Source organism: Sesamum indicum, linkage group LG3 (assembly GCF_026168435.1).
Source record: "Sesamum indicum cultivar Baizhima isolate 11 linkage group LG3, ASM2616843v1, whole genome shotgun sequence".
In the NCBI taxonomy this organism is placed as follows: Eukaryota; Viridiplantae; Streptophyta; class Magnoliopsida; order Lamiales; family Pedaliaceae; genus Sesamum; species Sesamum indicum.
The window spans coordinates 28,437,885-28,460,949 of record NC_142659.1 but is presented as its reverse complement, the minus strand read 5'-3'; the positions used below and the strand labels follow the sequence as shown (position 1 = coordinate 28,460,949).

General features: G+C 33.1%; 3 protein-coding genes across 4 annotated transcripts; all 3 read left to right on the top strand.

The window, feature by feature from the left end:
• The first annotated feature begins 9,541 nt into the window (after positions 1-9,541).
• Positions 9,542-15,705, top strand: LOC105159081 (arginine--tRNA ligase, chloroplastic/mitochondrial). Of its 2 annotated transcripts, none has more exons than XM_011076023.3 (18): positions 9,542-9,825; positions 10,481-10,548; positions 10,746-10,885; positions 11,068-11,143; positions 11,292-11,393; positions 11,479-11,694; positions 11,901-11,981; positions 12,113-12,196; positions 12,391-12,495; positions 12,827-13,005; positions 13,345-13,429; positions 13,540-13,726; positions 13,861-13,930; positions 14,155-14,224; positions 14,514-14,603; positions 14,852-14,920; positions 15,043-15,141; positions 15,292-15,705. In XM_011076023.3, exons 1-18 carry the CDS (start codon positions 9,717-9,719, stop codon positions 15,400-15,402), a joined length of 1,941 nt encoding a protein of 646 aa, XP_011074325.1. In that variant the 5' UTR covers positions 9,542-9,716; the 3' UTR covers positions 15,403-15,705. The 2 variants fall into 2 exon arrangements, with proteins under 2 accessions (XP_011074325.1, XP_011074326.1); XM_011076024.3 differs by having other exon boundaries at positions 9,763-9,825; positions 10,477-10,548.
• Positions 15,706-15,763: 58 nt separating this feature from the next.
• Positions 15,764-18,672, top strand: LOC105159080 (DNA binding protein). The gene is made up of 4 exons (XM_011076022.3): positions 15,764-15,900; positions 16,552-17,038; positions 17,248-17,334; positions 18,393-18,672. Exons 2-4 carry the CDS (start codon positions 16,625-16,627, stop codon positions 18,540-18,542), a joined length of 651 nt encoding a protein of 216 aa, XP_011074324.1. The 5' UTR covers positions 15,764-15,900; positions 16,552-16,624; the 3' UTR covers positions 18,543-18,672.
• Positions 18,673-19,320: 648 nt separating this feature from the next.
• LOC105159079 (squalene monooxygenase SE1) lies at positions 19,321-23,007 on the top strand. Its single transcript, XM_011076021.3, has 8 exons — positions 19,321-19,865; positions 20,422-20,533; positions 20,628-20,802; positions 21,090-21,258; positions 21,444-21,662; positions 21,781-22,056; positions 22,285-22,563; positions 22,647-23,007. The coding sequence occupies exons 1-8, from the start codon at positions 19,611-19,613 to the stop codon at positions 22,749-22,751; spliced, it is 1,590 nt and encodes a 529-aa protein (XP_011074323.1). The 5' UTR covers positions 19,321-19,610; the 3' UTR covers positions 22,752-23,007.
• The last annotated feature ends 58 nt before the right edge of the window (positions 23,008-23,065 follow it).

Here is a 23,065-nt window from a genome sequence, read left to right as displayed (position 1 = left end):
TCTCTAGTCAATTCCGGAGTGAGGTATCAACGGTCGGGATTAATAATAATAATGAAAAATTGTAGGAATGGTCGGAAATGACCTCGTCTCCTTGGAACCACCGACAGTCATAGACCTAGGCAGCCCGCTGAAGGGATGTCTAATTGGGTAAAATCGCAAAGCGGGTTTGATGTACAAGTGCTAGTTCATCCATCAACATCTGTAACAGTGTTAACGTTAATGCAAATTTTGGGAACTGAAAAGAAAAATGAAAAAAGACAGGTTTTTGGAAGTTTCCAAGAGTGAGGAGAGAGTTCCCAGAGATGATGTCGAAAAATCTTTGAGATGTTCCTCGTACATTTGTTCTACTTTCACATCTCACGTTTCAAACATATATATATAAAAATAATTTGATCAGATAATATTTATTTGACCTATAATAAATAATAATAAATTTATTTAAGAGTAAATATAATTATTTATTTATTTTTATTAATATAAATAAATTTTAAAAATATTAATTTATTTATTGAATAGAAACAAAAGTTATAAACACTATTCATTTCTTCTTTCTTTCTGATAAATATTATAAAAATACACACACATATCTCTATTTTTTCCTATCGATCTCAATAAATAGAAAAAAAAATATAGTAAAAATACAATCAATCAAAGCTATAGACTTTTGTTAAGAGTGCAAATAAGTCCCACATATATATTTACATTAGTGCATGTCCCGTGCATCTAATTTAATTATGATTAAAATTGTATTTTATAAAATTTATAAATTATGTGAAAGTATATTTAAGATTTTTTTCTTAATGTGATCAATAATGTAGAATTATTTTTTCTCCAAATTATAATGGATTAATATCAATAAAATTAAAAAAAATTACAATTATCAAAATAAGAATGAAGAGGTAACGTCGAATAAAATTCTAACTCTGTCAAAATAAATAAATAAATAAAATGCTAGTTTTCTCTCTTTTTGTCACACGTTGTTTTCATTTTTAACATCCATTAGGTAGTAAAAATAAAAATAAAAATAAAACCTTTTGCATTACTTTAGATTAATATATCGTAATTTCGTAGAAAAATCTGACTCCGTAATGTACGCCAACTTAAAATAAAATTAATTAACTATATTAAAATTTTAGATTTTTACATAAACTAATTATATATCAATGATCATAGTACTGAATCATGAGTATTTTACAGATTTACAATGAAAGATCCTAATAAAAATTAACGATAAAATAAATCATAACTACTATAAATATTTCTATATAAATATATATTATTATTTTTATTCTATTTCTTTTCGATCCCCATTATTTTATAATTATTCATTTATAAAAAAATCACGATCCATAAAAAAATTTCATAAAATTTTAGAAAATAAATAAAATTATAATTTTTAATCTACAATGGCATTTTAATAAGTTTATTAAAATAAATAAATGAAAACTTAACAAAAATTTATATATTGAGTTAATTTTTAGACGACTATTAAAATCATAAAGCATTTATAATTTTTTAAATAACGAAAAAATATCGATAAATATGTTAAATGTGATGAGAATTCACAATACTTTATTTTAAAAAAGAAAAAAAGGTAGAAAGGCATGGTTCACCGTTTGGGGAAAAGAAAAAATCCAAAAATTGGAAATAGGGAGGTGTGCATGCAATGCCAAGTGCCTCCTACTCCTCCTACTTACACTCTAAAAACACTTTCACCCAAAGACAAAAAATCTCCTCACCATTGAAATGAAATAGTATTACCACCTTTTACACTCTGAACTTTGTACAGTGGGCTCAGAGGATAAGACCTAAATTCATCATCATTCATACCAACGCATTTCGATATCGACAACATCATCATCATTCCAACAACATTAATAAATGTCGTGTTTTTCCATTATTTTTCACATTGTTTTAACTTCATAACTCATTCACTTATACATTTCAGTCCAGCTATATGATGAGTTCAATCATATAGCTCTTTCCACTATCCATGCCATCAACACACACCACAACAAATATGTATTTTCGTTCATGTCAAAATTTACGGTGAATATTAATTAATCATGATTATGCCGTAATTATTAGCTTTGTTTTTTTTAATTTAGCTTTTATTTTTTATAAACGAGGTCAAAATATTTACTACAGTTAAAATTATAGAAATATTTTGGCTATAAATAAAACGACAACGAATATTGATAATTGTAATCAAAACTTATGTTTTCGTATTAATATCATCTAACTGTATTATATAATATCAGTTTACTGTGATTTTTAAGTTGTACTGATTTATAATATGGGAATAATTAATTTTTTTCCTTTTTTGGCGGGGATAGGAGAGACGGGGATAAATCTATCGACTTTGTCTTGAATGATCAAATTTCAATATTGTTGAAAAAAGTTATTAATAGATAAATTAAGTGGTAAATTCTGCTTATAATTATAGATTTTACTATGCACTTAAAAGGATAAAATAAATTGAGTCGAAAATATTATTATTCAAATTTATTTGAAACTTTATCAAGTTTTAAAATTCTCACATTTGAGTTGAGCTTGAATGGATTTTATTCGAATCAAACATGAATTATATTCTAATAATTTAATTTTTTAAGTATATTTTATAATTTTTTTAACTAATCAGATCAACTTTAAATTGGGCTTGGAAGCTTACCGAAGATAAGACTATATATAATTTTGATTTGTTATGTTTATTATTTCTTATAAAATTTGATTCATTATTATATTATTCATAAATTTAAATTTAAAGAAGAATTTAATATATTGATATTTACAAATCTAACGAACATGTTTAAAGAAAACAAAGAAATAAGAAATTAGTGTTTCTAAGGATGATTACACTCCCCTCCCTTGATATTTGGTGTAATTACACGTAAATTCTATGTGGTTGGAATGGAACCCATGAGGTTGCTTCCGTCTAATAAATAAGTTTACCCATTAGTCAAAGTTCACCGAATTTGCTGATATTAATAAAAAATAAAAAAAAATTATTTACTCCCGATTAACTTATTATCGATTCATTGCAGGTCAAGTAAATATTTTTATAACTAAATTATCATCATACGTCTTCACATGTTAATGCATATAAGAAAATATATTTTTACAGTTACAAAGGTAGTTTAGTCGGAAAAAAATTGTATGACATGTAAGTCAGTAATAAGCTAATCGATGGTGAATAACAATTTTCAGTGAATTTTGACTAACGAATGGACTTATTTGTTAGACAAAAACAAACTCAAGGGTATTAGCTGTAGATTTTCAAATCACAAAAAAATTATGTATACTTAAACAAAATCTTAGTCGAAGAGAAACATAATTATCTCTATTTTTAAATAAATAAATAATTTTTGAATAAATAAAAAATCAAATATTACTATAAAAAAATAAATTATATACTCGCATTCGCGAGGACGGTGAGTTTACAATCCACCACATTCTATAACCTTTCTTTTTCATGCATTTCAAATACCGTGAAAAAAAAAAAGAAAAAAAGGTGCGGGTTTTGTCGGTGTCAAAATCAAAGGTCAATATTGACAGCAAAAAACAGATTGAGGACAAAAGGGGAATTCAAAGTATCATCGGATTCCCGTTATCCGGATTCCGGAGCGTGCATAGGTGTCTTTTAAATTTTAAAAAAATAAAAGGAAAAAAAGAAAAAAAAGGATATCCAAAAGAATATTAGCTTATATTATTAATGAAGGTGAGATAGAGTGCACGGGGGTTGACGCGCCTGGAGTAGGTGGAGACGTTACATGATGAGCGGAGGGAATGACACGTGGAGGAATAGATGTGTCCAAGTCTTTTTTATGATGTACAGGCTGTCACCTACCGTCGGCCGGGCGGCGGTAGGGCCGCCCCGTTCACCACGTTCCATCATCTGTGCTTTGTATTTGAATTTTGAATGTTGAAGAAGGGGTCTGTACCTGCACCTGCACCTGCACCAGTACTTAACAAATTTATTTTAACAACCGCAAAAGCTAGAAGGCAAATTTTATTTTTTTCTCATTCAAATAAAAAAAATTAAAATATTAACATATATATTCATTTTTTTTTTATAAATAAAAATCTTGTAGCAGTTCTTCACGAGCGACTGTGAGAGTCGTCCACACGAAATGTCTGAATTGAACCATAATTATTAGGGATAGTTATATTTACATTATTTCTTACACAATTCATTCATAGTTTTTGCATAATTACACATACACTTAGTAGAAACATCAACATCATCTACACAAACTACTATGATTTTTTGAAAAATTTCCAAATACGTATATATTATACAAAAACTATCTGTATTTTTTTATTGCCATGAATTATTTCTATAATTATACAAAAACAGAGATAATTTCTGTGAAAAGACTATATAAAAATATAATTATTCACAATTTATTGTTCAAGATCGAGTTTGTAGCTGTCAACTCAATTGAAATACAAAATAGATTAAAAAGGAAACAAAATTATTATTTCAAATTGCAGATTTTATACCATGAGTAAGTGGTATTTAAATCGATTTGATTTTATAATTAATTATGAGAATAGGGACTTTATTCCACTTGGATACCATTCTAGTGGTAAATTATATGATTATTGAAAAGTTCATATAAATTGAGTTATGACTCTCAATCATAATGAGTCAGATATTACCATGTAAATGAAGTAACTGAAAAATGAAAATATTTCCATATAATCAGAAGAGTGTTGGATTGTTACCTTAAGATTCGGTCTCCTGACAGTCACCAATGTTGCGTCTCTTGTACCGCACGGCAAATAGGTTTATTTTTGGAATAACTATAATTTTGATCCTCAAAATTTTTAAATAATTTAAGGGTGTAATTTTAATCTTCGAATTATTATATTTTTAATATTATTAGTTATTCATTAAATAAAACTGTTAAAGTTAGTGTAAGTTTTATTGGAACGGAAAAAAGTAACAATTTTCCTTCCATAAAAATACCATAAAATGGAAGAAAAATGACTTTTTTTTTTTCAATGAAACTTTATTAATTTTAACCGTTTACTTTATGGAAGGATTTAAACATAATAATAATAATAATAATAATAATTTAAGGATCAAAACTACACCATCTGATTTTTAATAACCAAAATAGCATAAATAGCTATATTTGATAACAGGGTCACATAGTTATATTTCAGAGTAATTTAATACATATATTGTCCCAAATTATATTTTATAGAGGGCCAATTGTCAGGAATTATACAAAACCATGCTCCCTCCTAAAATCTCTTGTATGGAATAAATTTCAACGATTAATATTTCTCGTTTCTAGATTGATGGGGTCGAATATTAATTTTTGAGAAGCAAAGTCATCATATATGCTATTTTAGACCGTTTAAACTCTATCAAAGCGAAACTCAGACAAATATTTATTGGGAATTACTTATATTATTTTCTAGGAGCAAATAACTTATAATATTACCTATTTATTTCCTATGCAAGAAGTGGATGATGTGTTATTGCCATATTTATGACATTTGATGATCTTAACGCTATCAATTTATGATTACTTTTCAATAAAGACATTAAAATTTAATGTGTTGTCCAAGTCATGTACATACAGTGAAAAGTACATATCATTCAAATTAATTCAACCCAACATTTTCTATTTTTATTAAAAAATGTCTAGAAAGTTATAGTCAATTTCACATGAGGACCTCTGATTCTACTCTACTTTTTTAAATAAATCATGCACTCTACGCATATAAAGTTATACTCTTTCTAAAATGTATTTGTATTATTAATTATTTATAATAGTAATTTTATGAATAATTTTTTAATCAATATACGATCGAGAATATTGTAATTTTTGCCACTAATAAAATTGTATTTAAAAATATTTTCATTTAATATCCACGGTATTAAAAATTATGCGCTTAACAATTGTTTTTTCTCTTAATCTAATTAAAAATAATTATTGCATTATTATTTATCAATTTTCATTTTTTTTTAAGAATGCAAGAAAACCAAGGGAAAAAGGTTGAAGAAATAAACAAGAGTTGGTCTGCAGTGATTGGTGCGTGGATGGCTCTATATTGCAAGACAGCTTTCCTTATAATGTACATACAAAATTATTCCTTAAACTTTTAATGATTGCATAAGCTTCTGCAACACTAGACTAATACATAAACCTAACCATCTACTAATTCAACCAGAGAAAGAAGATAATTGTGATTAATATATAATAATTGTCATTATGAATAAGTTCAAAAAATAATGTAGGGCCCTTAATTAGATTTTCTAATCATAATGCACCTAACAAGGATCATTAGTTTTAATTCATCATTAATTTCTAAAGTTCCACCATCATAATATTAATTGGTGGGCTGAGTACCGCAAACACACTAAGTTAAATAATAGGCCTAGGATAATTAGTAATTTGTCCGATTTAAATGCGATTTTGCGCGACGGTATTCACTTAGCAGTTTGTGATGATTCTTTGGACATGTCATTTATCTGAATAAATTAATTAAAAAGATTATTGCAAATTGGGATAGGATATTTTCGTTGCAAAAACTAATGTTTCTTGTTTTTTTTGGAATTTAGAACAAGTATTTAATTTGTTTTTTAAATAATAATTACATGATTACATCAATACCTACACGTTCATAAAAATAATAAAAAAAATTATGATTTCAATAAACTCATATAAAATAAGATAAATACCCACATGTTCGATCGAGTTTCAAATTCAAGATCTCAAATTTGTCCGTGGAAATTCAAACTTAACTACTTAAATAAGACAACATTGATAGTTTTTAATGTTAAAATGAATATTAATTTTTAGACAATGTGGGGATTTTCATATATTAATTATTTGGTGAGTGGAGATGACAGGCATCATGTGTTCCTCTTGGAGTATAAATTTTCATTAATAGATACAAAAATGTTGAGAAGAAAACACCTGTCTCTACCCCTCTCTCGAATGGAAGTTTATAGAATTGTCAAATGCTCTTTTTGCGTTGCCCATTCATGAAGTTACGAGAATGGAGTTAGGTGCTTTGATTGCGGACTCTTTTTCCTTCTTCTGTCTTTTCAAATCACTCCAAAAATAATTTGATTATTTTTTATATTAAAAATCACAATAATTTAAAATTCATATTACATTTTAACTACAGTTAATCAACACTCGTTATGATTTTACTTATAACAAAATCATTCGCTATAGTTTTTACTATAAATAATATTCTGGGCATCGTTTTTAAAAAAACAACAATTAATACGCCATTGCGCAGCCCCCATATTAATTAGTGTCTGTCACAGTTTTTAACTTTTACATATGATAACTGGCTAATAAAAAAAAATATATTTTTTTAGTAAATTTAAATTTATATATGAAAACTAGTTAAAATGAACTAAATATTAGAAATATTTCACGGGTCAAGGACCCGAGGTGTCTTGGGATAAAAATACTATAGATTTGAGCTCGAGTTAAACTTAAACTTTTAAATTTTTTATATTCAAATTTTAAAATATACAATATGAGTCTTGTTTTTTTCCAAATAAAGTAAAAAAGTGTAAAAGATGTATATATATAACCGATTATTGGGTATTTATAAATTGAATTTTGTGTGACCTATATATATATCATTAAGTAATTATTAGACTATATTAGCCTATTTTAATAGCATTATATCACAACATTTTAGCTGATGGTACAAAATATTGGCACAAAATTGTCTAAGCCACTTATTCGGCCCATTGTTCTACTTTATTGTGGTATCAGAAAAAAGTCAAATAAAACTTTGAATTAGATATTTAATTGTAGAAAACAATATTTGTACTATTTGATTTGGATATTTGAAATGTTATTATTTGAATAAGATTTCACTAACAACTAATTATTAATCGTTTTTAATAGAATAAATTATACAATTATTGCAAATTCGAACTTCAGAAGCACCTCGCAACGTTTGATTGTGTTAAGATCAATTTTAAAATGTTGCGACAGTACGTGTCTCATTTGTTATGAGTTCAATTATAATATAAATTTATTAATTGAACTACGTATTAATACATGTTAAGAGAGAGAGAGAGTTTCGGACAATTTGGTAACTTATTTAATTTTGGTTCATCCAAATACCACTTTGAAAACCTTATACCTATTTAGTACATGGCCCAGAAAATTTGACAGAAGATCATGACCAAAATCTTGTACTACCATAATTCATCATCAACTGTTTTGATATCTATGTTTTCTCAAGAAACAATACCAGTTAAGATTTTAATATCTTTCAAAGTTTGTGTATAAATGATTTTGTTTTTGCATAGTGGTTAAAATTGAAGTATTATGAACAAGTTTGAGGTCATGTGTTCGAATTTAACCAAATGTATAGATATTTATTTTATTTTATATAGATTTATCATAAATTACTTTGTCATGTTTAATTATATTAATTAATTAATCAAATATCGCTGTAGTCTCAATTTATTAAAATAATTAATTAATAAAATCATATAATTACTACTTTAAAAAAAGAAAAGAAAGAGATGGGCAGAGGAGAGGTCCAATGGGCAACTTATAACATGATAAAAAACTCAGTACAAGAGATTGTTGGATCCAACTCCCAGCCCAACATCTTGTTTTCAGCTTACAACTATGACCACTCCTTCCGGCCGTTCATTTTCGATTTCATTCCATCATTCGATATATTTTATTTTAAAAATTAATTTAATATATTAAGAATTTAAATTAATGAATATATTGAAACGAGATAAAAAATTTAAAAAAATATTACAAAAACTCAAATCTACAGCTTTTAATTTTGAGACCTCATTCTTATCAATAAAGCAATAACTCATTGACGACGTAAATTTAGTTTTCATTTGTATTACTTTGCTTTTTGAGTTAAATAATTATATATGCATTATGTCATGAATATTAATTATTAGTAATCCAGCATTAATAATAAAAAAAATAATTGTTATACAAATATTTGAATGTATTAATAAGATAATGTAAGAAATCAAATAAAAAATTATCAATGTCGGGTACAAATGTTTATGGTGCGTCTCATTTGATTTTTAAAAGTCAATTTTCAGTTTTACAGTATTTCAGACTTAAGCTCGTTTGTTTAGTTCAATCTTATTAAAATGTTCATTTTCATTGAAAATTATGCAACATATTTTACTCAAACAATATTTTTCATACTACCCTCTTAGATCTTATAATTGCCTGATTAAAAAAAAACATGATATGAATGTAGAAACTTTTTCAGTACACCATTCAAATTATTTTCATATTATTTAAGAATGAAAAAAGAAAAAATAAAAGACTATGCATACGCCCAATGCACGTGTGTTTTACTAGTTACTAATAGGAAAATACTAACATAATATAGTCTTTATTTCTTCTAAATTTAAGTAAAAAATTGAGGATATGATGATATAGATCGAGTTTTTAAATTTAACGGATGATTTTGCGTCCACATTTAAATTTCTTGGACAAAAATGCATTTAATAATTACTCAAACACTAAGACGTTGCATTCTGACAGAGTTCTTTTAACCCACGAGAAGACATAGACAGACAATCCCAATCCCTCAAAAACCCTAAAGAGGCGCGCAGTTCCACCATAGTCCACAGTCCACAGCCAATTAGACAGAAAAGAGCGCACTTTCACCTTCACTGGGTGAAATACGGCATATCATCTGTAAATAAATACACAAAACACTTTATTTTAATGAACTGCTCACAGTTTAGTATTTTGCTTCCGCCGGTTTTCGTTCCTCCGCAATTCAGTCGCCTCCCTCTCCTCCACTCTCACTCCTCCGTTTCCTTCTCCACCAACTGTAAGACGGGTTGATATGCCGCCATATGTTTTCTTTTTTTTTTCTTAGGGAGGTTACGATTTGTGAATGTTAGTGAAACTGTGAATATATTTTGATTGACCGGTCTATGTATAGGAGTGGTGGAGCTGGAAATAGGTTTATTATTTTGTGCGTATATATCAATGACGGAGTTCAAATTGAATTGCTGTTGTTGTAAAGATTATATAATGGATGTTCCAATTCAAGTGTGATTGAAGCGGATATATGAGAGGATGAGAGTTTTAAGGACATATTCGGTGTTTCTTTTCCCCCTTAAGCAGTAACTGGGTTTGTTGTAGACGGAGAGCAGTGAAAACTAGTTGCATGCGAATCCAATACTTACTGTCATATCGAAATTAAAGTTGATTGTGATGAGAAAATTTATCTGATATTTTAAGACTCTAATCTGATTACCACAAACATGGGTAACTTTGTGCCGGTGAAAGTTGTAAACAAAAAGCTGGTACTTGTATTGAGATACTCAGGAGCATGATTGAGTTTGTTTTTTGATGGCTTCTATAATCTTTTGACATATTTAATTTCTTTAGTAACCTTTCATGTCAATTTCCTGAGATCAGATGTTACGTTGTACTTGTGCTTTTGTTGATTTTCTTGTGGTTCTCATGAAACTAGACAGGTATTCTTAGAACTTCTCGAAGACTTTTTCTCAGAGCTAAGGCATCGTCCTCAAAGACTATGGCAAACGTAAGTTCATGTAACTATTTATTGAGAAGCTTCATTTCTAAGAAAAACTTGCACTGTATTTGTAGATTCAAAGGCAATTATCAATGCGTAAGCTTAATGCACATGTATATGCATTTACTACACTCAAGGAAACATTGAAACAGGCTACAAATATGACATACCTGTCATAAATTCTGATTTAATGTGTCATCAAACAGGATGAGGTGACAGGTGGAAGTCTTAAGCAACAACTAGCAAAGTTATTTGAAGAATCATTGAGAATAACAGTCCCCGAGGAGTTGGATGTAGATCCTGCAATTGCTCCTTGCCAAAACCCCAAATTCGGTGATTATCAATGGTATTTCTTGTTCTTTATATGTTGTTATGCAAAATTCATTTTCTTACCTGTTTAGTGGAAAAGTGAGTTTGCGTTTAAACTTTTAGTTGATTTCTTAAAATCTTAATACTTATTTGCAATAGATAATCTTTTTGTCCTTGCTACTGTGATATTGCAAGATATGAAACCCTTTCTTGTTACAGCAACAATGCCATGGGCTTGTGGTCAAAAGTTAAAGGGAAGAGCACCCAGTTCAAAGGTCCCCAACCAATAGGACAGGTATGGATGATATATGCTGTTTTACAATTCTCTTTATGGTGTAAGTTTTATAACTAAAGAAGAAAACAATGTGTTATACCATAGTATCAATCATATGTCTTAAGTTGATGCCTTTTGAGACTGGTTAATTAATTTGTTTACTTTATAGGCCATTATGAAAAATCTCCCTGCATCAGAAATGGTTGATTCTTGCTCAATTGCTGGACCTGGTTTTGTAAATGTTGTATTGTCTCGGCAATGGATAGCCAAGGTAATTTACTACTAGAACTTCTCTCTTTTCTTAGCTGACCTTTTCATACTATTGTGTATGAAAAATCTTATTCAAATTGGTGCAGAGCATTCAGAAGATGCTAGTTGATGGTATTGAGGCGTGGGCTCCTAAGCTTCCTGTCAAGAGGGCTGTGGTTGACTTCTCCTCACCCAATATAGCAAAAGAAATGCATGTTGGTCACTTGAGATCGACCATTATTGGAGATACCCTGGCCCGTATGCTGGAATATTCGAATGTGGAGGTTCTTCGTAGAAACCATGTTGGAGATTGGGGGACACAGGTTTGTGATTATCTGCATGTTGTGAGTCCTAGGTGATTATATCCCTGTAACTGTGAGAAGTGATTGATTTTCTTGGTGTGTATAGCTTCTGATTGATTTTTCTTGGCGTGAAAAGCTTCTTTTAAATTGAACAATTATTACTTCGGATGCATAGCTCTTTTAAAGTGGAATATTTCTTTGGATGCTAATGGTTTGAACGGTTTCAGTTTGGCATGCTAATCGAGTACCTATTTGAAAAGTTTCCAAGTGGAGAAGTTGCCAGTGATCAAGCCATTGGAGACCTGGAGGTGAGAGGAAAATTTTGAATATGCTTTGGTACTTACAGAATTTTGGAGTTACATGGGTTTCTTTTCAAGATGAGTTTGGAGAAGAATGGCTTATAAGCTTTGTCCTATTTACCCGAGTGCTGCTTTCTCAGACATTCTATAAGGCGTCGAAGCAGAGATTTGACAGTGACCCCGCCTTCAAGGAGAGGGCCCAACGCGCAGTAGTCAGTCTGCAGGTAAATAATTTGATATCTTAAGGATTGTTGAGGTTGATTCTTTATAGTGTTTGTTCTTTCTTGCCTGAGTTTATCTTCTTGAAGTAATTATACATTCATTTTCTAATTCATCAAAACATTAAAGCCAAATAAATAATGTAAGTGTCTCATTTATACTTTTTGTATGTGATGCTATATCTATGTGTGTGTTACAGGCTGGGGAGGAGAAGTACCGGAAGGCTTGGGCTCATATTTGTGAAATTAGCCGAAGAGGATATGAAAAGGTTTATCAGCGGCTTGGAGTTCACTTGGAGGAAAAGGTACTGGACTTGCTCTGTTTTAAGTGCCGTTGCTGATTTATTTGAAGCTTTTGGTAAATATACAACATGGTCTCTGTAATGTCTGCATTACGCAATTCATAGAAGTATCAAGATGATGACTAACGTACTGTAGTTTAGGTGATTATGCCCAACTGCTGATGTCTTTAAGGTGTGGTTGTCTCCTATTTAATTTCTTTTCTGATGATATAAAATATTAATTTATTTCAGTACATTTTCCTTTTCACCAAGGAGAAAGCTTTTACAATTATTGAGATGTCTATGGGCTTCTATGGAATGTGCATTCATACAAGTCTTTGTTCCTTTTCACCAGGGGGAAAGCTTTTACAATCCATATATTCCTGGGGCTCTGGAGTTATTGAGTAAACAGGGATTAATTGAAGAAAGTGAAGGTGCACGTGTTATCTTTATTGAAGGGAAAAATATACCACTTATTGTTGTAAAGAAGGATGGTGGGTACAACTATGCCTCAACTGATCTTGCTGCTTTGTGGTGAGCCAGTTTTCTTTGTTCCCTCATTTTTGGTTCATGGAAGTTTTCTCTAATCCTTTCTGATTCTTTCTGTTGAGTGTATATAGTACTTGCTGAGAGAAGTCTTTTCATGGTTTAGAATAGTTTCAGATCATCTGCTGAAAGCTTTTTTTTTCTACCTATCTTTCCATATTTATACTGGCGCCGCCTCCATCATCACCATTATTGCTTGATCAAATGTTGATATGTCAGTCACTTAAACTGATATCAAAACTTCTACTGCAAATTTTATACTGCTTCTGCCATGTAACTTGTGGAAATTGCTTTTTGTTACTAGACTTACACTTCTTCAATGTATAGGTATCGACTAAACGAGGAAAAGGCTGAGTGGATTATATATGTAACTGATGTTGGCCAACGAGAGCACTTTGAAATGTTCTTTACTGTAAGTTAGACATCTGAATATGGCAACCTATACATGGCGCATCATGTCTTTATTTTAGCAGACTCATATATGAGTTTTGAGGCTAAAGAGCTTTTTGGAATGTTCTCAAGGCTGCCAAACGGGCTGGTTGGCTTCCAGCTGAGGAGAATAAATATCCCAAAGCTAGCCACGTAGGATTTGGGCTTGTTCTAGGAGAAGATGGAAAACGATTCCGTACTCGCAGTACTGAGACTGTCAAACTGGTTGATTTACTTGATGAAGCTAAAAGTAAATGCAAGGCTGCTCTAATTGAAAGAGGTTGGTTGCTTTATGTTTGTCCAGACAACTACCAGGTCACCTAGGAGGCCCAAAACTATATATTACTTTGTTATTATATCATGCTACTTATGGTCTGAAATCTGAACCTCACAAGTGCATCAAATGTATGCCAGGGAAGGCTAAAGAGTGGACTGAAGAGGAGCTTGAGAAAACTGCTGAAGCAGTTGGATATGGGGCTGTTAAGTGAGTATCCTTCTTTATGCCTCGTTTTCCTGATAAATTTTGTTTCCAGCCTAAGTAGATACAAAAGAATGCTAGCTGCTTAGAAACTTGATCCAACATGAGATCCCAAAAGCAGGGGCATATGCACCAGCCCGTTTGTTTTGACGGAAAGGTCGCTACTCTTCCTGTAATTTTTCCTAACAGGACCTCTGAAGAAAGTATCAATTCTTTTGTATATAAAACAGATATGCTGATCTGAAGAATAATAGAACGACCAATTACACCTTCAGTTTCGACCAGATGCTCAATGACAAGGTGTGTTCATCGACTACTATGAGTTTTATAACATAGAAATGATACTAGTAATATTTTATGGTTTAGCAATATGAAAAGAGTATTGTTTTTGCCTGAACTTCTTTCTTAAACATGTTATTGTAAGTCATTTTTATGTCATATGGTTAGTGAAGTATTGTTATGGATTTTAAATTAATGAAAGCTGGTTTTGATACAATTGTCCTTACTTTCTTGTGGCTACCTTAGCCTCCTGTTTAACTCTATGTCATTCTTTCAATTTATTCCTTGTTGCCTTGTTCCTTATGAGCAGGGAAATACTGCAGTATATTTGTTGTATGCACATGCTCGGATCTGCTCAATCATCAGGAAATCGGGGAAAGATATAGAAGAATTGAAAAAAGTAGGCCAACTCTCTTCCTAGTTCTAAAATACCAACTGTTTGATGTTGTGTAATTAACTTTAACCTTCAGCAAATATTTCTATTTTGGCCATCTTCAGTTTTATCTTTTTATCATCAATTATGCGATCTAGGCTTGTGATGACTGGCTTAAGAAACCCTGAAGTGGTCAAAAGTTTTAGAAACTTTAGATGAACTTAAAAAAGGACTTTATGATTCACAACTTTGGTTCTTGCTTATATTGATTACAGACTGGGACGATAGACTTGGTTCATCCTGATGAACGTACGCTAGGACTTCATTTGCTCCAGTTTGCAGAGGTAATAAGACTGATTATGGATAGTCCCGTCACTATTCGCTCCTTGTTCCTGGATCCTAAATACTTACTACTTGGCTTGTTAGTATATTTGCCTTTGGTCTTACTGTGATTCTACCTTCTCAGGTCGTGGAGGAGGCATGCACTAATCTTTTGCCAAATGTGTTGTGTGAATATTTGTACAATTTATCAGAAGACTTCACAAGATTTTACACCAACTGTCAGGTATGAAGAAGCCTTTAATTAATATTGCACAAAAAGAATAAAGTATCACAGTCCATGCTCCAGGATGAGAATCTTGAATCATAAATTGGCATCTCCTTGTACCGCCGTTATTGATTTCCTCTTCTTGTCTGAACTTTGAAATTTTGTTAGGTCGTTGGATCAGCAGAGGAGACAAGTAGACTCTTGCTGTGCGAGGCAACAGCAGTTGTCATGAGAAAATGTTTCCATTTGCTTGGAATTACTCCTGTTTACAAAATTTAAGCCACCCTCAATTTTTTAATTTGAAACTTGTGATTTTCCAATCAGAAAAGTTATTTATCATTTTAGGGGAACTTGACTTTGTAAATTAAACTCAGTAGACTCTGGAGGATTTATTTATATGATGCTTACATGTAACTAGAAAAGAGCTTTAGCCGGAAAGGGAATCTAGGTTCGAAGGTATCATCAACTGCATCCATTTGGCTGCTTTATACAAGGAGGAACGTGTTGAAATTGTCATACTTACAAATATTTCATTTTGGCTCTTCTTTGATGTTCATAATGTACCAATTTAGTTTTCACTAATCACTTTACCTTTTGCAAGTAATCAATGTTTTCTTTTGTTGTATGAGAAATTGTGTTAGAGGTACCATAATGATAAGTCGCTGGTAGGTGTAAAGGCCCAGCAAAATACAGCTGAGGCAGGATTTATGCATTTGTTGAGTTGGAGGTACAAGACTGAGAAAAATCTTGTGAATGAAATGACGATGCAGATAAGAGGTATGTACTAGTGGTTGAAATGAAAAAAAGAATGTAATTATAAAATGATTAAGAAGATATTTAAATAACTATTTTGGACAGTTGTTTTTTGGAAAAATAGAATGGATTAAAGGGTGAAAAAAGGGTAAATTGGGGTAATTTAAAGTTGGTACAATGAAAGATTTTTTTTTTTTTTTTTTTTAATTTAAGTAGTTGTTGTTGCACGCAGTTTTGTATAAAAAAGAATTATGATGTGAAATAGAGTGGAAAAAATTGTGAAAAAAACAATAATGTTGAGAGAACGAGAGGAAAAAGTCTTTTAGAGATAATAATCGTGATGGAGAGAAAGTATATTGGATTATAAATTTAATAAAAATATAAAAAATTGAAATGAGAAGAAAGATGGAGAAGTAGGATGAGAGAGAAACAATGAATTAGTGGGTGATATAAAAAAATTATAATTATGAAATAATTAAAAAAATTTTTATTTTTATTTTAATCAATTTGTTTTTTAGAAAAACAAAATGAATCAAAAGGCAAATTTAGGTATTGAAACCATAAAAGATTTTTTTAATAAAAGTATAGTGTATATATATATATATATATTAATTAATACGTCGTTCAATTAATAAATTCATATTATAATAGCATAAATCAGTGTTCTTTTTGTAGTCAAAGCCCGCCAATTTCGAGACCTCGAAAGCCCCTGCCGACGACCGCTATCTTCGCCGCCGGGCTGGTAGTAATGGACTTCAATTCATCCGACGCCGCTCTCTGGAGAGAAGCCCTCGGTTACTACGAAGCCGTAATAAAAACCCTTGGGAAACCGGACATCATTTCCCTTGATGATTTCTACCGCAAAGAGCTACCAAATCTCCTCCACCAACGAGACCCTAATCCCTACATCACCACCGATGAGCTCTCTAGACTCATGCAGTGGAAGCTCGCCCGCGGCAAGTGGCGCCCGCGCTTATTATCCTTCGTTTCCTCCTTAGACGACGTCGTGGTGCGGGACACCTCTGCGAAGGCCTTTGCTTCCTTGCCTGATGTTTCGAAGGCCATCACAGAGTTAACCGTCTTAAAGGGCGTGGGTCCAGCCACCGCCTCCGCTGTCCTCGCCGCCTATGCGCCGGATGTCGCGCCGTTTATGTCCGATGAGGTACTTATTCGAGAATAACTATCGATAATGAAGTTTTTGTTTCATTTTTCCAACTGGTGAGTAGAAATTTTGGGGTTATTTCTAGCGCCCCATAATGAGGTGCTTCTAGGCTGTTGAAAAAGTAATTTTGGATGAATGAACGATTGACTTTTCCATATTTTTTCACGGGAGTGTGTTCATCTATCATGTATGAATGTTTGGAAATTTAGGCAACGGTGGCTGTGGTTGGGGACTCGAAGGATTATTCGTTGAAGCGGTATATGGTGTTTGTGGAGAAGATGCAAGCCAAGGCAAAGGTTGGTTGAATTATTTGTTTCTCCATCATTTTTCAGCTGAATCAGTCTTAAGGTTTACAACTTGGACTTACACTTATATTTTGACTGTTTGAAAATTTTAGATTCCACGGAATGTCAATCAATTAGCTTCCCTTGAATTAGTTGGAATTAGAACATATATTCTTAGATCTCTACTGATGCATCGAAATGCATTTGGAGATCATACTAGTGAACAAGATCCAGAGTTTTTAATCCTCTGGTTGAGAACTAGAAAATATACCATTATTATTCTCCAATCAGTGGTAGTTTTCAACAATTATGTGTTAGATGGTGATGAATTGGAAGCTCGTGATCCAAGCACACTTCACATGTCAAAAACTAGAAATCTTCGTTCTTTAACTTGTACAAAAGTCCTTTTCACAATGTTGAGGCGTATTTATACTATCTCAAGCAATTCATGTAAAGAGGTGTAAAATCAATTTTACCGCTCCATTAATCACCTACATGCAGATACAATTTCCCTTTGTTAGGGCTCAGTAAATACAAGTTTATTAAAAAATATGTGGTCTCTTTCTCCTCATGCTTTTGTGGAAATAGCTTTTCTGCCCTTCATGAGATTTTTGCCCCCATCAATGTCCATCTCATTGATCTTTGAAAAAGATAGATTTGTTGCTTTGTTTCTGCTTTTTGTGCTTTTGTGCTTGAACGGTGCTTTATTGATTCCATCTGCTCGTTTAGTTAGAGGGACTGCTTCCATTTTCACGAATCAGCCATTTCTGATCAGTCTAGATGAATTCTTTCATCAATGGGCATGTAGTTGTGATAATGAAAGAGTGCTTTTAATATATATTGATCGGAATATATTGAAACTGCTGGGATTTTACATTTTCCTTTGTTAATTCCCAGTTCTTTCAGCTATCCACCAGAACTATTTTATCTCGGGTATTATTATGTGAAATTCTCATCCACACCAGGTTTTTACATGAAATGCTTTTTCGTTCCCTAAAACTCTTATAATCTGCTGTTGTGTGTTCCCCACTAACTATTAATGAGAAACCTTTCGCCAATATTTCTTTCAGGAACTATCTACATTGGAGGATCAATTCACACCGTCAGATGTTGAAAGGGCTTTGTGGAGTTCCACCGTAGGTGCCAAAATGAGAACCATTTCAACGAAGCCAGACAAAGTTGATAAGGAAAAGAAGTCCCAGAGAAAGAGAAAACGATAGATCAGGGTGAATACTTGGTTTAACCCTGTGTAGATCCTCTATTTACTCTGTAACTATATCCGACTATCCTACTCTTGTATCCTTCTGTGAGGGGACGAGCCTGCTAGTTTTGGTCCTCAGTGTTTCTTAACTCCGCTGCCTTGCCTTGTCTATATCTATGTCTAATGCTGATGCAGTAGAACAGATGAGCGATTCCTCCCATCATGAATCCGTTTCCAGCAGTGATGCACACTTCCACTGTTGAAAAGTTTCATATATTCTATTTCCTTACAAGATTCAATGAACAGACAATAGAGATATGGAGAAAATAAGTCTTTTATAATATTTAAGAAATTAAATACAACATACCGCCTTGTTGATAGTTAGAGGTACACTTTATTGCTGGACATGAGGGTTGTCTGTGTTTTTAGTTTGTAGCTAATTATGCACACAGATCAAGCTCCTTGCTAACTTTTCAAATACTATTACCTTTTAGTTGGTTTTCACTAGAACGAACCAAATAATTAAGAATTTCAAACCCTCAAATAATATGTAAGATTGGAAACTTTATATGACCATATAAAAGCGCGGGGTCCACTGTCATCAAGAATTTGTTTTTGACATCATTAAACCATCCAACATCAATATTAGAACATACTAGAAAAATCCAAAGTCCAAGCCAAACAACTCGAACTTGCAGTCTTTTATTATAAATAAAACAATTCCAAATCTATATATTTCTTTTTCTTTTTCAAAAGAAATACTTATATGAATCCAACCAAATATACGCATTGCTTCTTCTTTTTGAGTTGTGTGGTGGGAGTCCATTTTAACGATTTTGTCCCCATGCTTTCGCCAATGCTGTTATAATAATACCTCTCGTTTCCTATCAATTTCCAGATCAAGATAATTGATAATTCTTTATCATTGATACGCCAAACTATGCCAGCCAGGCGCTGATTCGCGCTCAAAACCGAAGACAGCGAATATATTCTCTTCCCAGTCGCAGATACATCGTCGTCGTGTTGTCGCCGGAACCTCTCCGGCGACAGTTAGTTCCTTAAGCTACCTGCATTGTCCGGAAAAACGATGGATCTTGCACTTCTGGGCTCTCTTTTCGCTGCCCTTTTGGGTTTCTTCGTCTTCTGTCGTTATGGGCTGTCAAGAAAAGATAAAAAGGATTGTTCGCCGGGGAATGGAAATAACGCCGCCTCCGCCTCCGCCACCTCTACCACTACCACCACCGATTTTGATGGCGGAGACGTCTCGAGGGACGGTGGGTACGATGTCATCATTGTTGGTGCTGGTGTCGCTGGCGCTGCTCTCGCTCACACTCTTGGAAAGGTGACCTTTTTTTATTTAATTGCTTGGGTCGTGATTTGAAGAATGCATGTGTTATGTAATATTCTTGATTTTCTATTCATTAGTGCGTTAGTAGATTTTGGCGTACCCGTACTATGAAAATGCTGAGAAGATGAACGAAATCATTTTGAGATTTGAAAATTTCGATTTATGCTATGAATTTATGGTTAATGAATCAGTGTCTATGGATGTTCAGAAGTTTTCGTTCTTCTGTTTTGATCTTCATTTGAAGTTTTTTTATTCGGGCTGTTTTCCTTGTATGGCTTACTTGTCTGTCTACTCGTACTACGATGATCACTATTCTTATTAGGAATTTGGTGGGTGCGGCAAATTTTTATTAGTTTACGTAGATTGTTAAGATGCTACTTTGTTTTGAAAATTTGTCTGTTCAATTAAGCAGAAAGATCTGAGTGATTAGGAGGCCAACCACTGCAGAAACATTAAAAAGTTCTGATTTTCTTCTCTTTTAGATATTCTCATTTTGGGAGTTTCTGTTAAATATATACTTAGCTGCAAAGATTTTATGATATGATTCCAGGAAGGGCGCAGGGTTCGTGTCATTGAAAGAGACTTGACTGAGCCTGACCGAATTGTTGGAGAACTCCTACAACCTGGTGGTTACCTGAAGCTGATTGAGTTAGGACTGGAAGGTAGTTTTTGAATCTCGTACTGGTTATTAATGCTTGATTTACAATTTTCATTTTTGAGTTTGCAGTTATTGGTGGTTTAATGTTTCTTCTCCAGATTGCGTGGAGGAAATTGATGCTCAGAGGGTATTTGGGTATGCTCTGTTCAAGGACGGAAAAGCCACTCGGCTCTCTTATCCTTTGGAAAAATTTCATTCTGATGTATCTGGGAGGAGCTTCCATAATGGACGCTTTATACAAAGAATGCGTGAGAAAGCTGCATCTCTTCCAAAGTAACGTCTCTACCCTTTTCCCTATCTTGAAAAGAAAAGTAGCAAATGCTTCATGATAATGTTGTATTGGATGAGGCACATGGATTGTTGGTTTGTTCCCATGATCTTATCTACCTCTAACCGAGTGGTTGGAGGGATGGGGATTGGTGGTAGGTTGGGTAAAACCAGTCCAACCAGACTTTGTAGAGCATCAAACTCCAATGAAAGAGTGTATGTCACTGCTCTGATCTCTTTCAGCATATCCCTTTTAAATTGATAGTCAAACTTTGTCTCTTTTCTTGTTGTAGTGTTCAACTGGAGCAAGGAACAGTCACATCTCTTCTTGAAGACAATGGAACCATAAGAGGAGTACAATACAAGACAAAATCTGGCGAAGAGTTGAAAGCTTATGCACCTTTGACCATCGTCTGTGACGGCTGCTTTTCCAACTTACGACGCTCCCTTTGTAATCCAAAGGTGAGGCTGACCGGCAGGTCTTGCCTTGCTCTTAGATAGTGCCTTTAGCTGGATCAGTCATCAACTATTATTAAATGTTCATATGTCTACTGTTAGGCATTTCTTAGTTTGCGGCTGTTTTCATCTTCTTCTTGTTCCATATCATTTGGTTTCGCTCTTAATGTAATCTGTTACTCTGCTCTCAGGTGGATATCCCGTCTTGTTTTGTTGGTTTGGTCCTTGAGAACTGCCAACTTCCTTTTGCAAACCATGGGCATGTCATCTTGGCAGATCCATCACCAATCCTGTTTTACCCCATCAGCAGCACAGAAGTTCGCTGCTTGGTTGATGTTCCTGGTCAGAAGGTGCCTTCTGTATCAAATGGTGAAATGGCCAACTATTTGAAGACTGTAGTGGCTCCGCAGGTAATATTTCCTTTTCCCGATTATACTTTTATGCTTGTTGTAGAATAGTTATTAATCATAATTTTTGAAATCGATTATATTCTTGGAACGTGACTATCACCTCCCTTGATTCTTGTAGGTCCCTCATGAACTGCATGATGCTTTTGTTTCTGCTGTCGATAGAGGAAATATAAGGACAATGCCAAACAGAAGCATGCCGGCTGCTCCTCATCCCACTCCAGGGGCTTTGCTAATGGGGGATGCTTTCAACATGCGCCACCCATTGACTGGTGGAGGAATGACTGTGGCCTTGTCAGATATAGTTGTATTACGCAACCTCCTTAGGCCTCTGCACGACCTGAATGATGCATCTGCTCTTTGCAAATATCTTGAATCCTTCTATACTTTGCGGAAGGTCAGTAAAACTTGTTGTATCCAACTTGTCTAAGTTCAAATGAATATAATACTAGTTGGTTATCCTAATATATGCATCAACTGCTGGTCTCATAATGTGGATTAAGAAATAATAGCTATTGGCACAACAACAATTTTACCTGTATAATTTTCCCCATAATTAGTATGCTAACTGAGCCTGTTCTTTGAACCATAAAGTCATTGACTCACTTCAAAATTTTATCTGCAGCCTGTGGCAGCCACAATCAACACATTGGCAGGTGCCCTTTACAAGGTTTTCAGCTCTTCACCTGATCAAGCACGAAAGGAGATGCGCCAGGCTTGCTTTGACTATTTGAGCCTAGGAGGCGTATTCTCCAATGGACCAGTGTCTTTGCTTTCAGGTTTGAACCCTCGTCCTTTAAGCTTGGTTTGCCATTTCTTCGCAGTGGCTATATATGGTGTTGGCCGATTACTGTTACCTTTCCCGTCACCCAAACGAATGTGGATTGGAGCCAGATTAATATCGGTAAATCCATTTCCTCTCCTCATCATTCATCTTGTGTAGCATGTCTCAATTTTCAACATCTGAGTTAAGGTTTTTTGAACCAGGCTGCATCAGGTATAATATTTCCTATCATCAAGGCAGAAGGGGTCAGGCAAATGTTCTTCCCAGCAACTGTCCCTGCTTATTACCGTGCTCCTTCTGCTCACTGAATGTCGCTCGAGCAAAAGCCGGAAGAACAGCAAGTCCATGAACGGCAACTTAGTACTCCCAATCTGTCATATTTTTTGCAACTAGTTCCCTTGTTTCCGTTATCTTGTTGCATTAGTTATTTGTTGTATTTGGATGTTGTGATGCTGACAAACACAAATAGGAACATTTTGGCCGCCAGCAATATCTTGTCTTGTTGAACACTTTCTTCAAGAAAATAACAGTTGTATCCATCTAAGTACTTGGATTCACTTCAAAGCGCATTAAGTAACTGAGCATTTTTCATGTGGATTATGCCAAGAAGTAGCTCAGAGAA

Excerpts from the sequence above, each read along its gene's own strand:
- LOC105159081 (XM_011076023.3), top strand. The coding sequence starts at position 9,717 with ATGAACTGCTCACAGTTTAGTATTTTGCTTCCGCCGGTTTTCGTTCCT. Across the intron at positions 9,826-10,480 it reads CGTTTCCTTCTCCACCAACT|GTATTCTTAGAACTTCTCGA; the intron begins GTAAGACGGGTT and ends GAAACTAGACAG. Across the intron at positions 15,142-15,291 it reads GATTTTACACCAACTGTCAG|GTCGTTGGATCAGCAGAGGA; the intron begins GTATGAAGAAGC and ends AAATTTTGTTAG.
- LOC105159079 (XM_011076021.3), top strand. The coding sequence starts at position 19,611 with ATGGATCTTGCACTTCTGGGCTCTCTTTTCGCTGCCCTTTTGGGTTTC. Across the intron at positions 20,803-21,089 it reads AAAGCTGCATCTCTTCCAAA|TGTTCAACTGGAGCAAGGAA; the intron begins GTAACGTCTCTA and ends TTCTTGTTGTAG. Across the intron at positions 22,564-22,646 it reads TTGGAGCCAGATTAATATCG|GCTGCATCAGGTATAATATT; the intron begins GTAAATCCATTT and ends TTTTTGAACCAG.
- LOC105159080 (XM_011076022.3), top strand. The coding sequence starts at position 16,625 with ATGGACTTCAATTCATCCGACGCCGCTCTCTGGAGAGAAGCCCTCGGT. Across the intron at positions 17,039-17,247 it reads CGCCGTTTATGTCCGATGAG|GCAACGGTGGCTGTGGTTGG; the intron begins GTACTTATTCGA and ends TTGGAAATTTAG. Across the intron at positions 17,335-18,392 it reads AGATGCAAGCCAAGGCAAAG|GAACTATCTACATTGGAGGA; the intron begins GTTGGTTGAATT and ends TATTTCTTTCAG.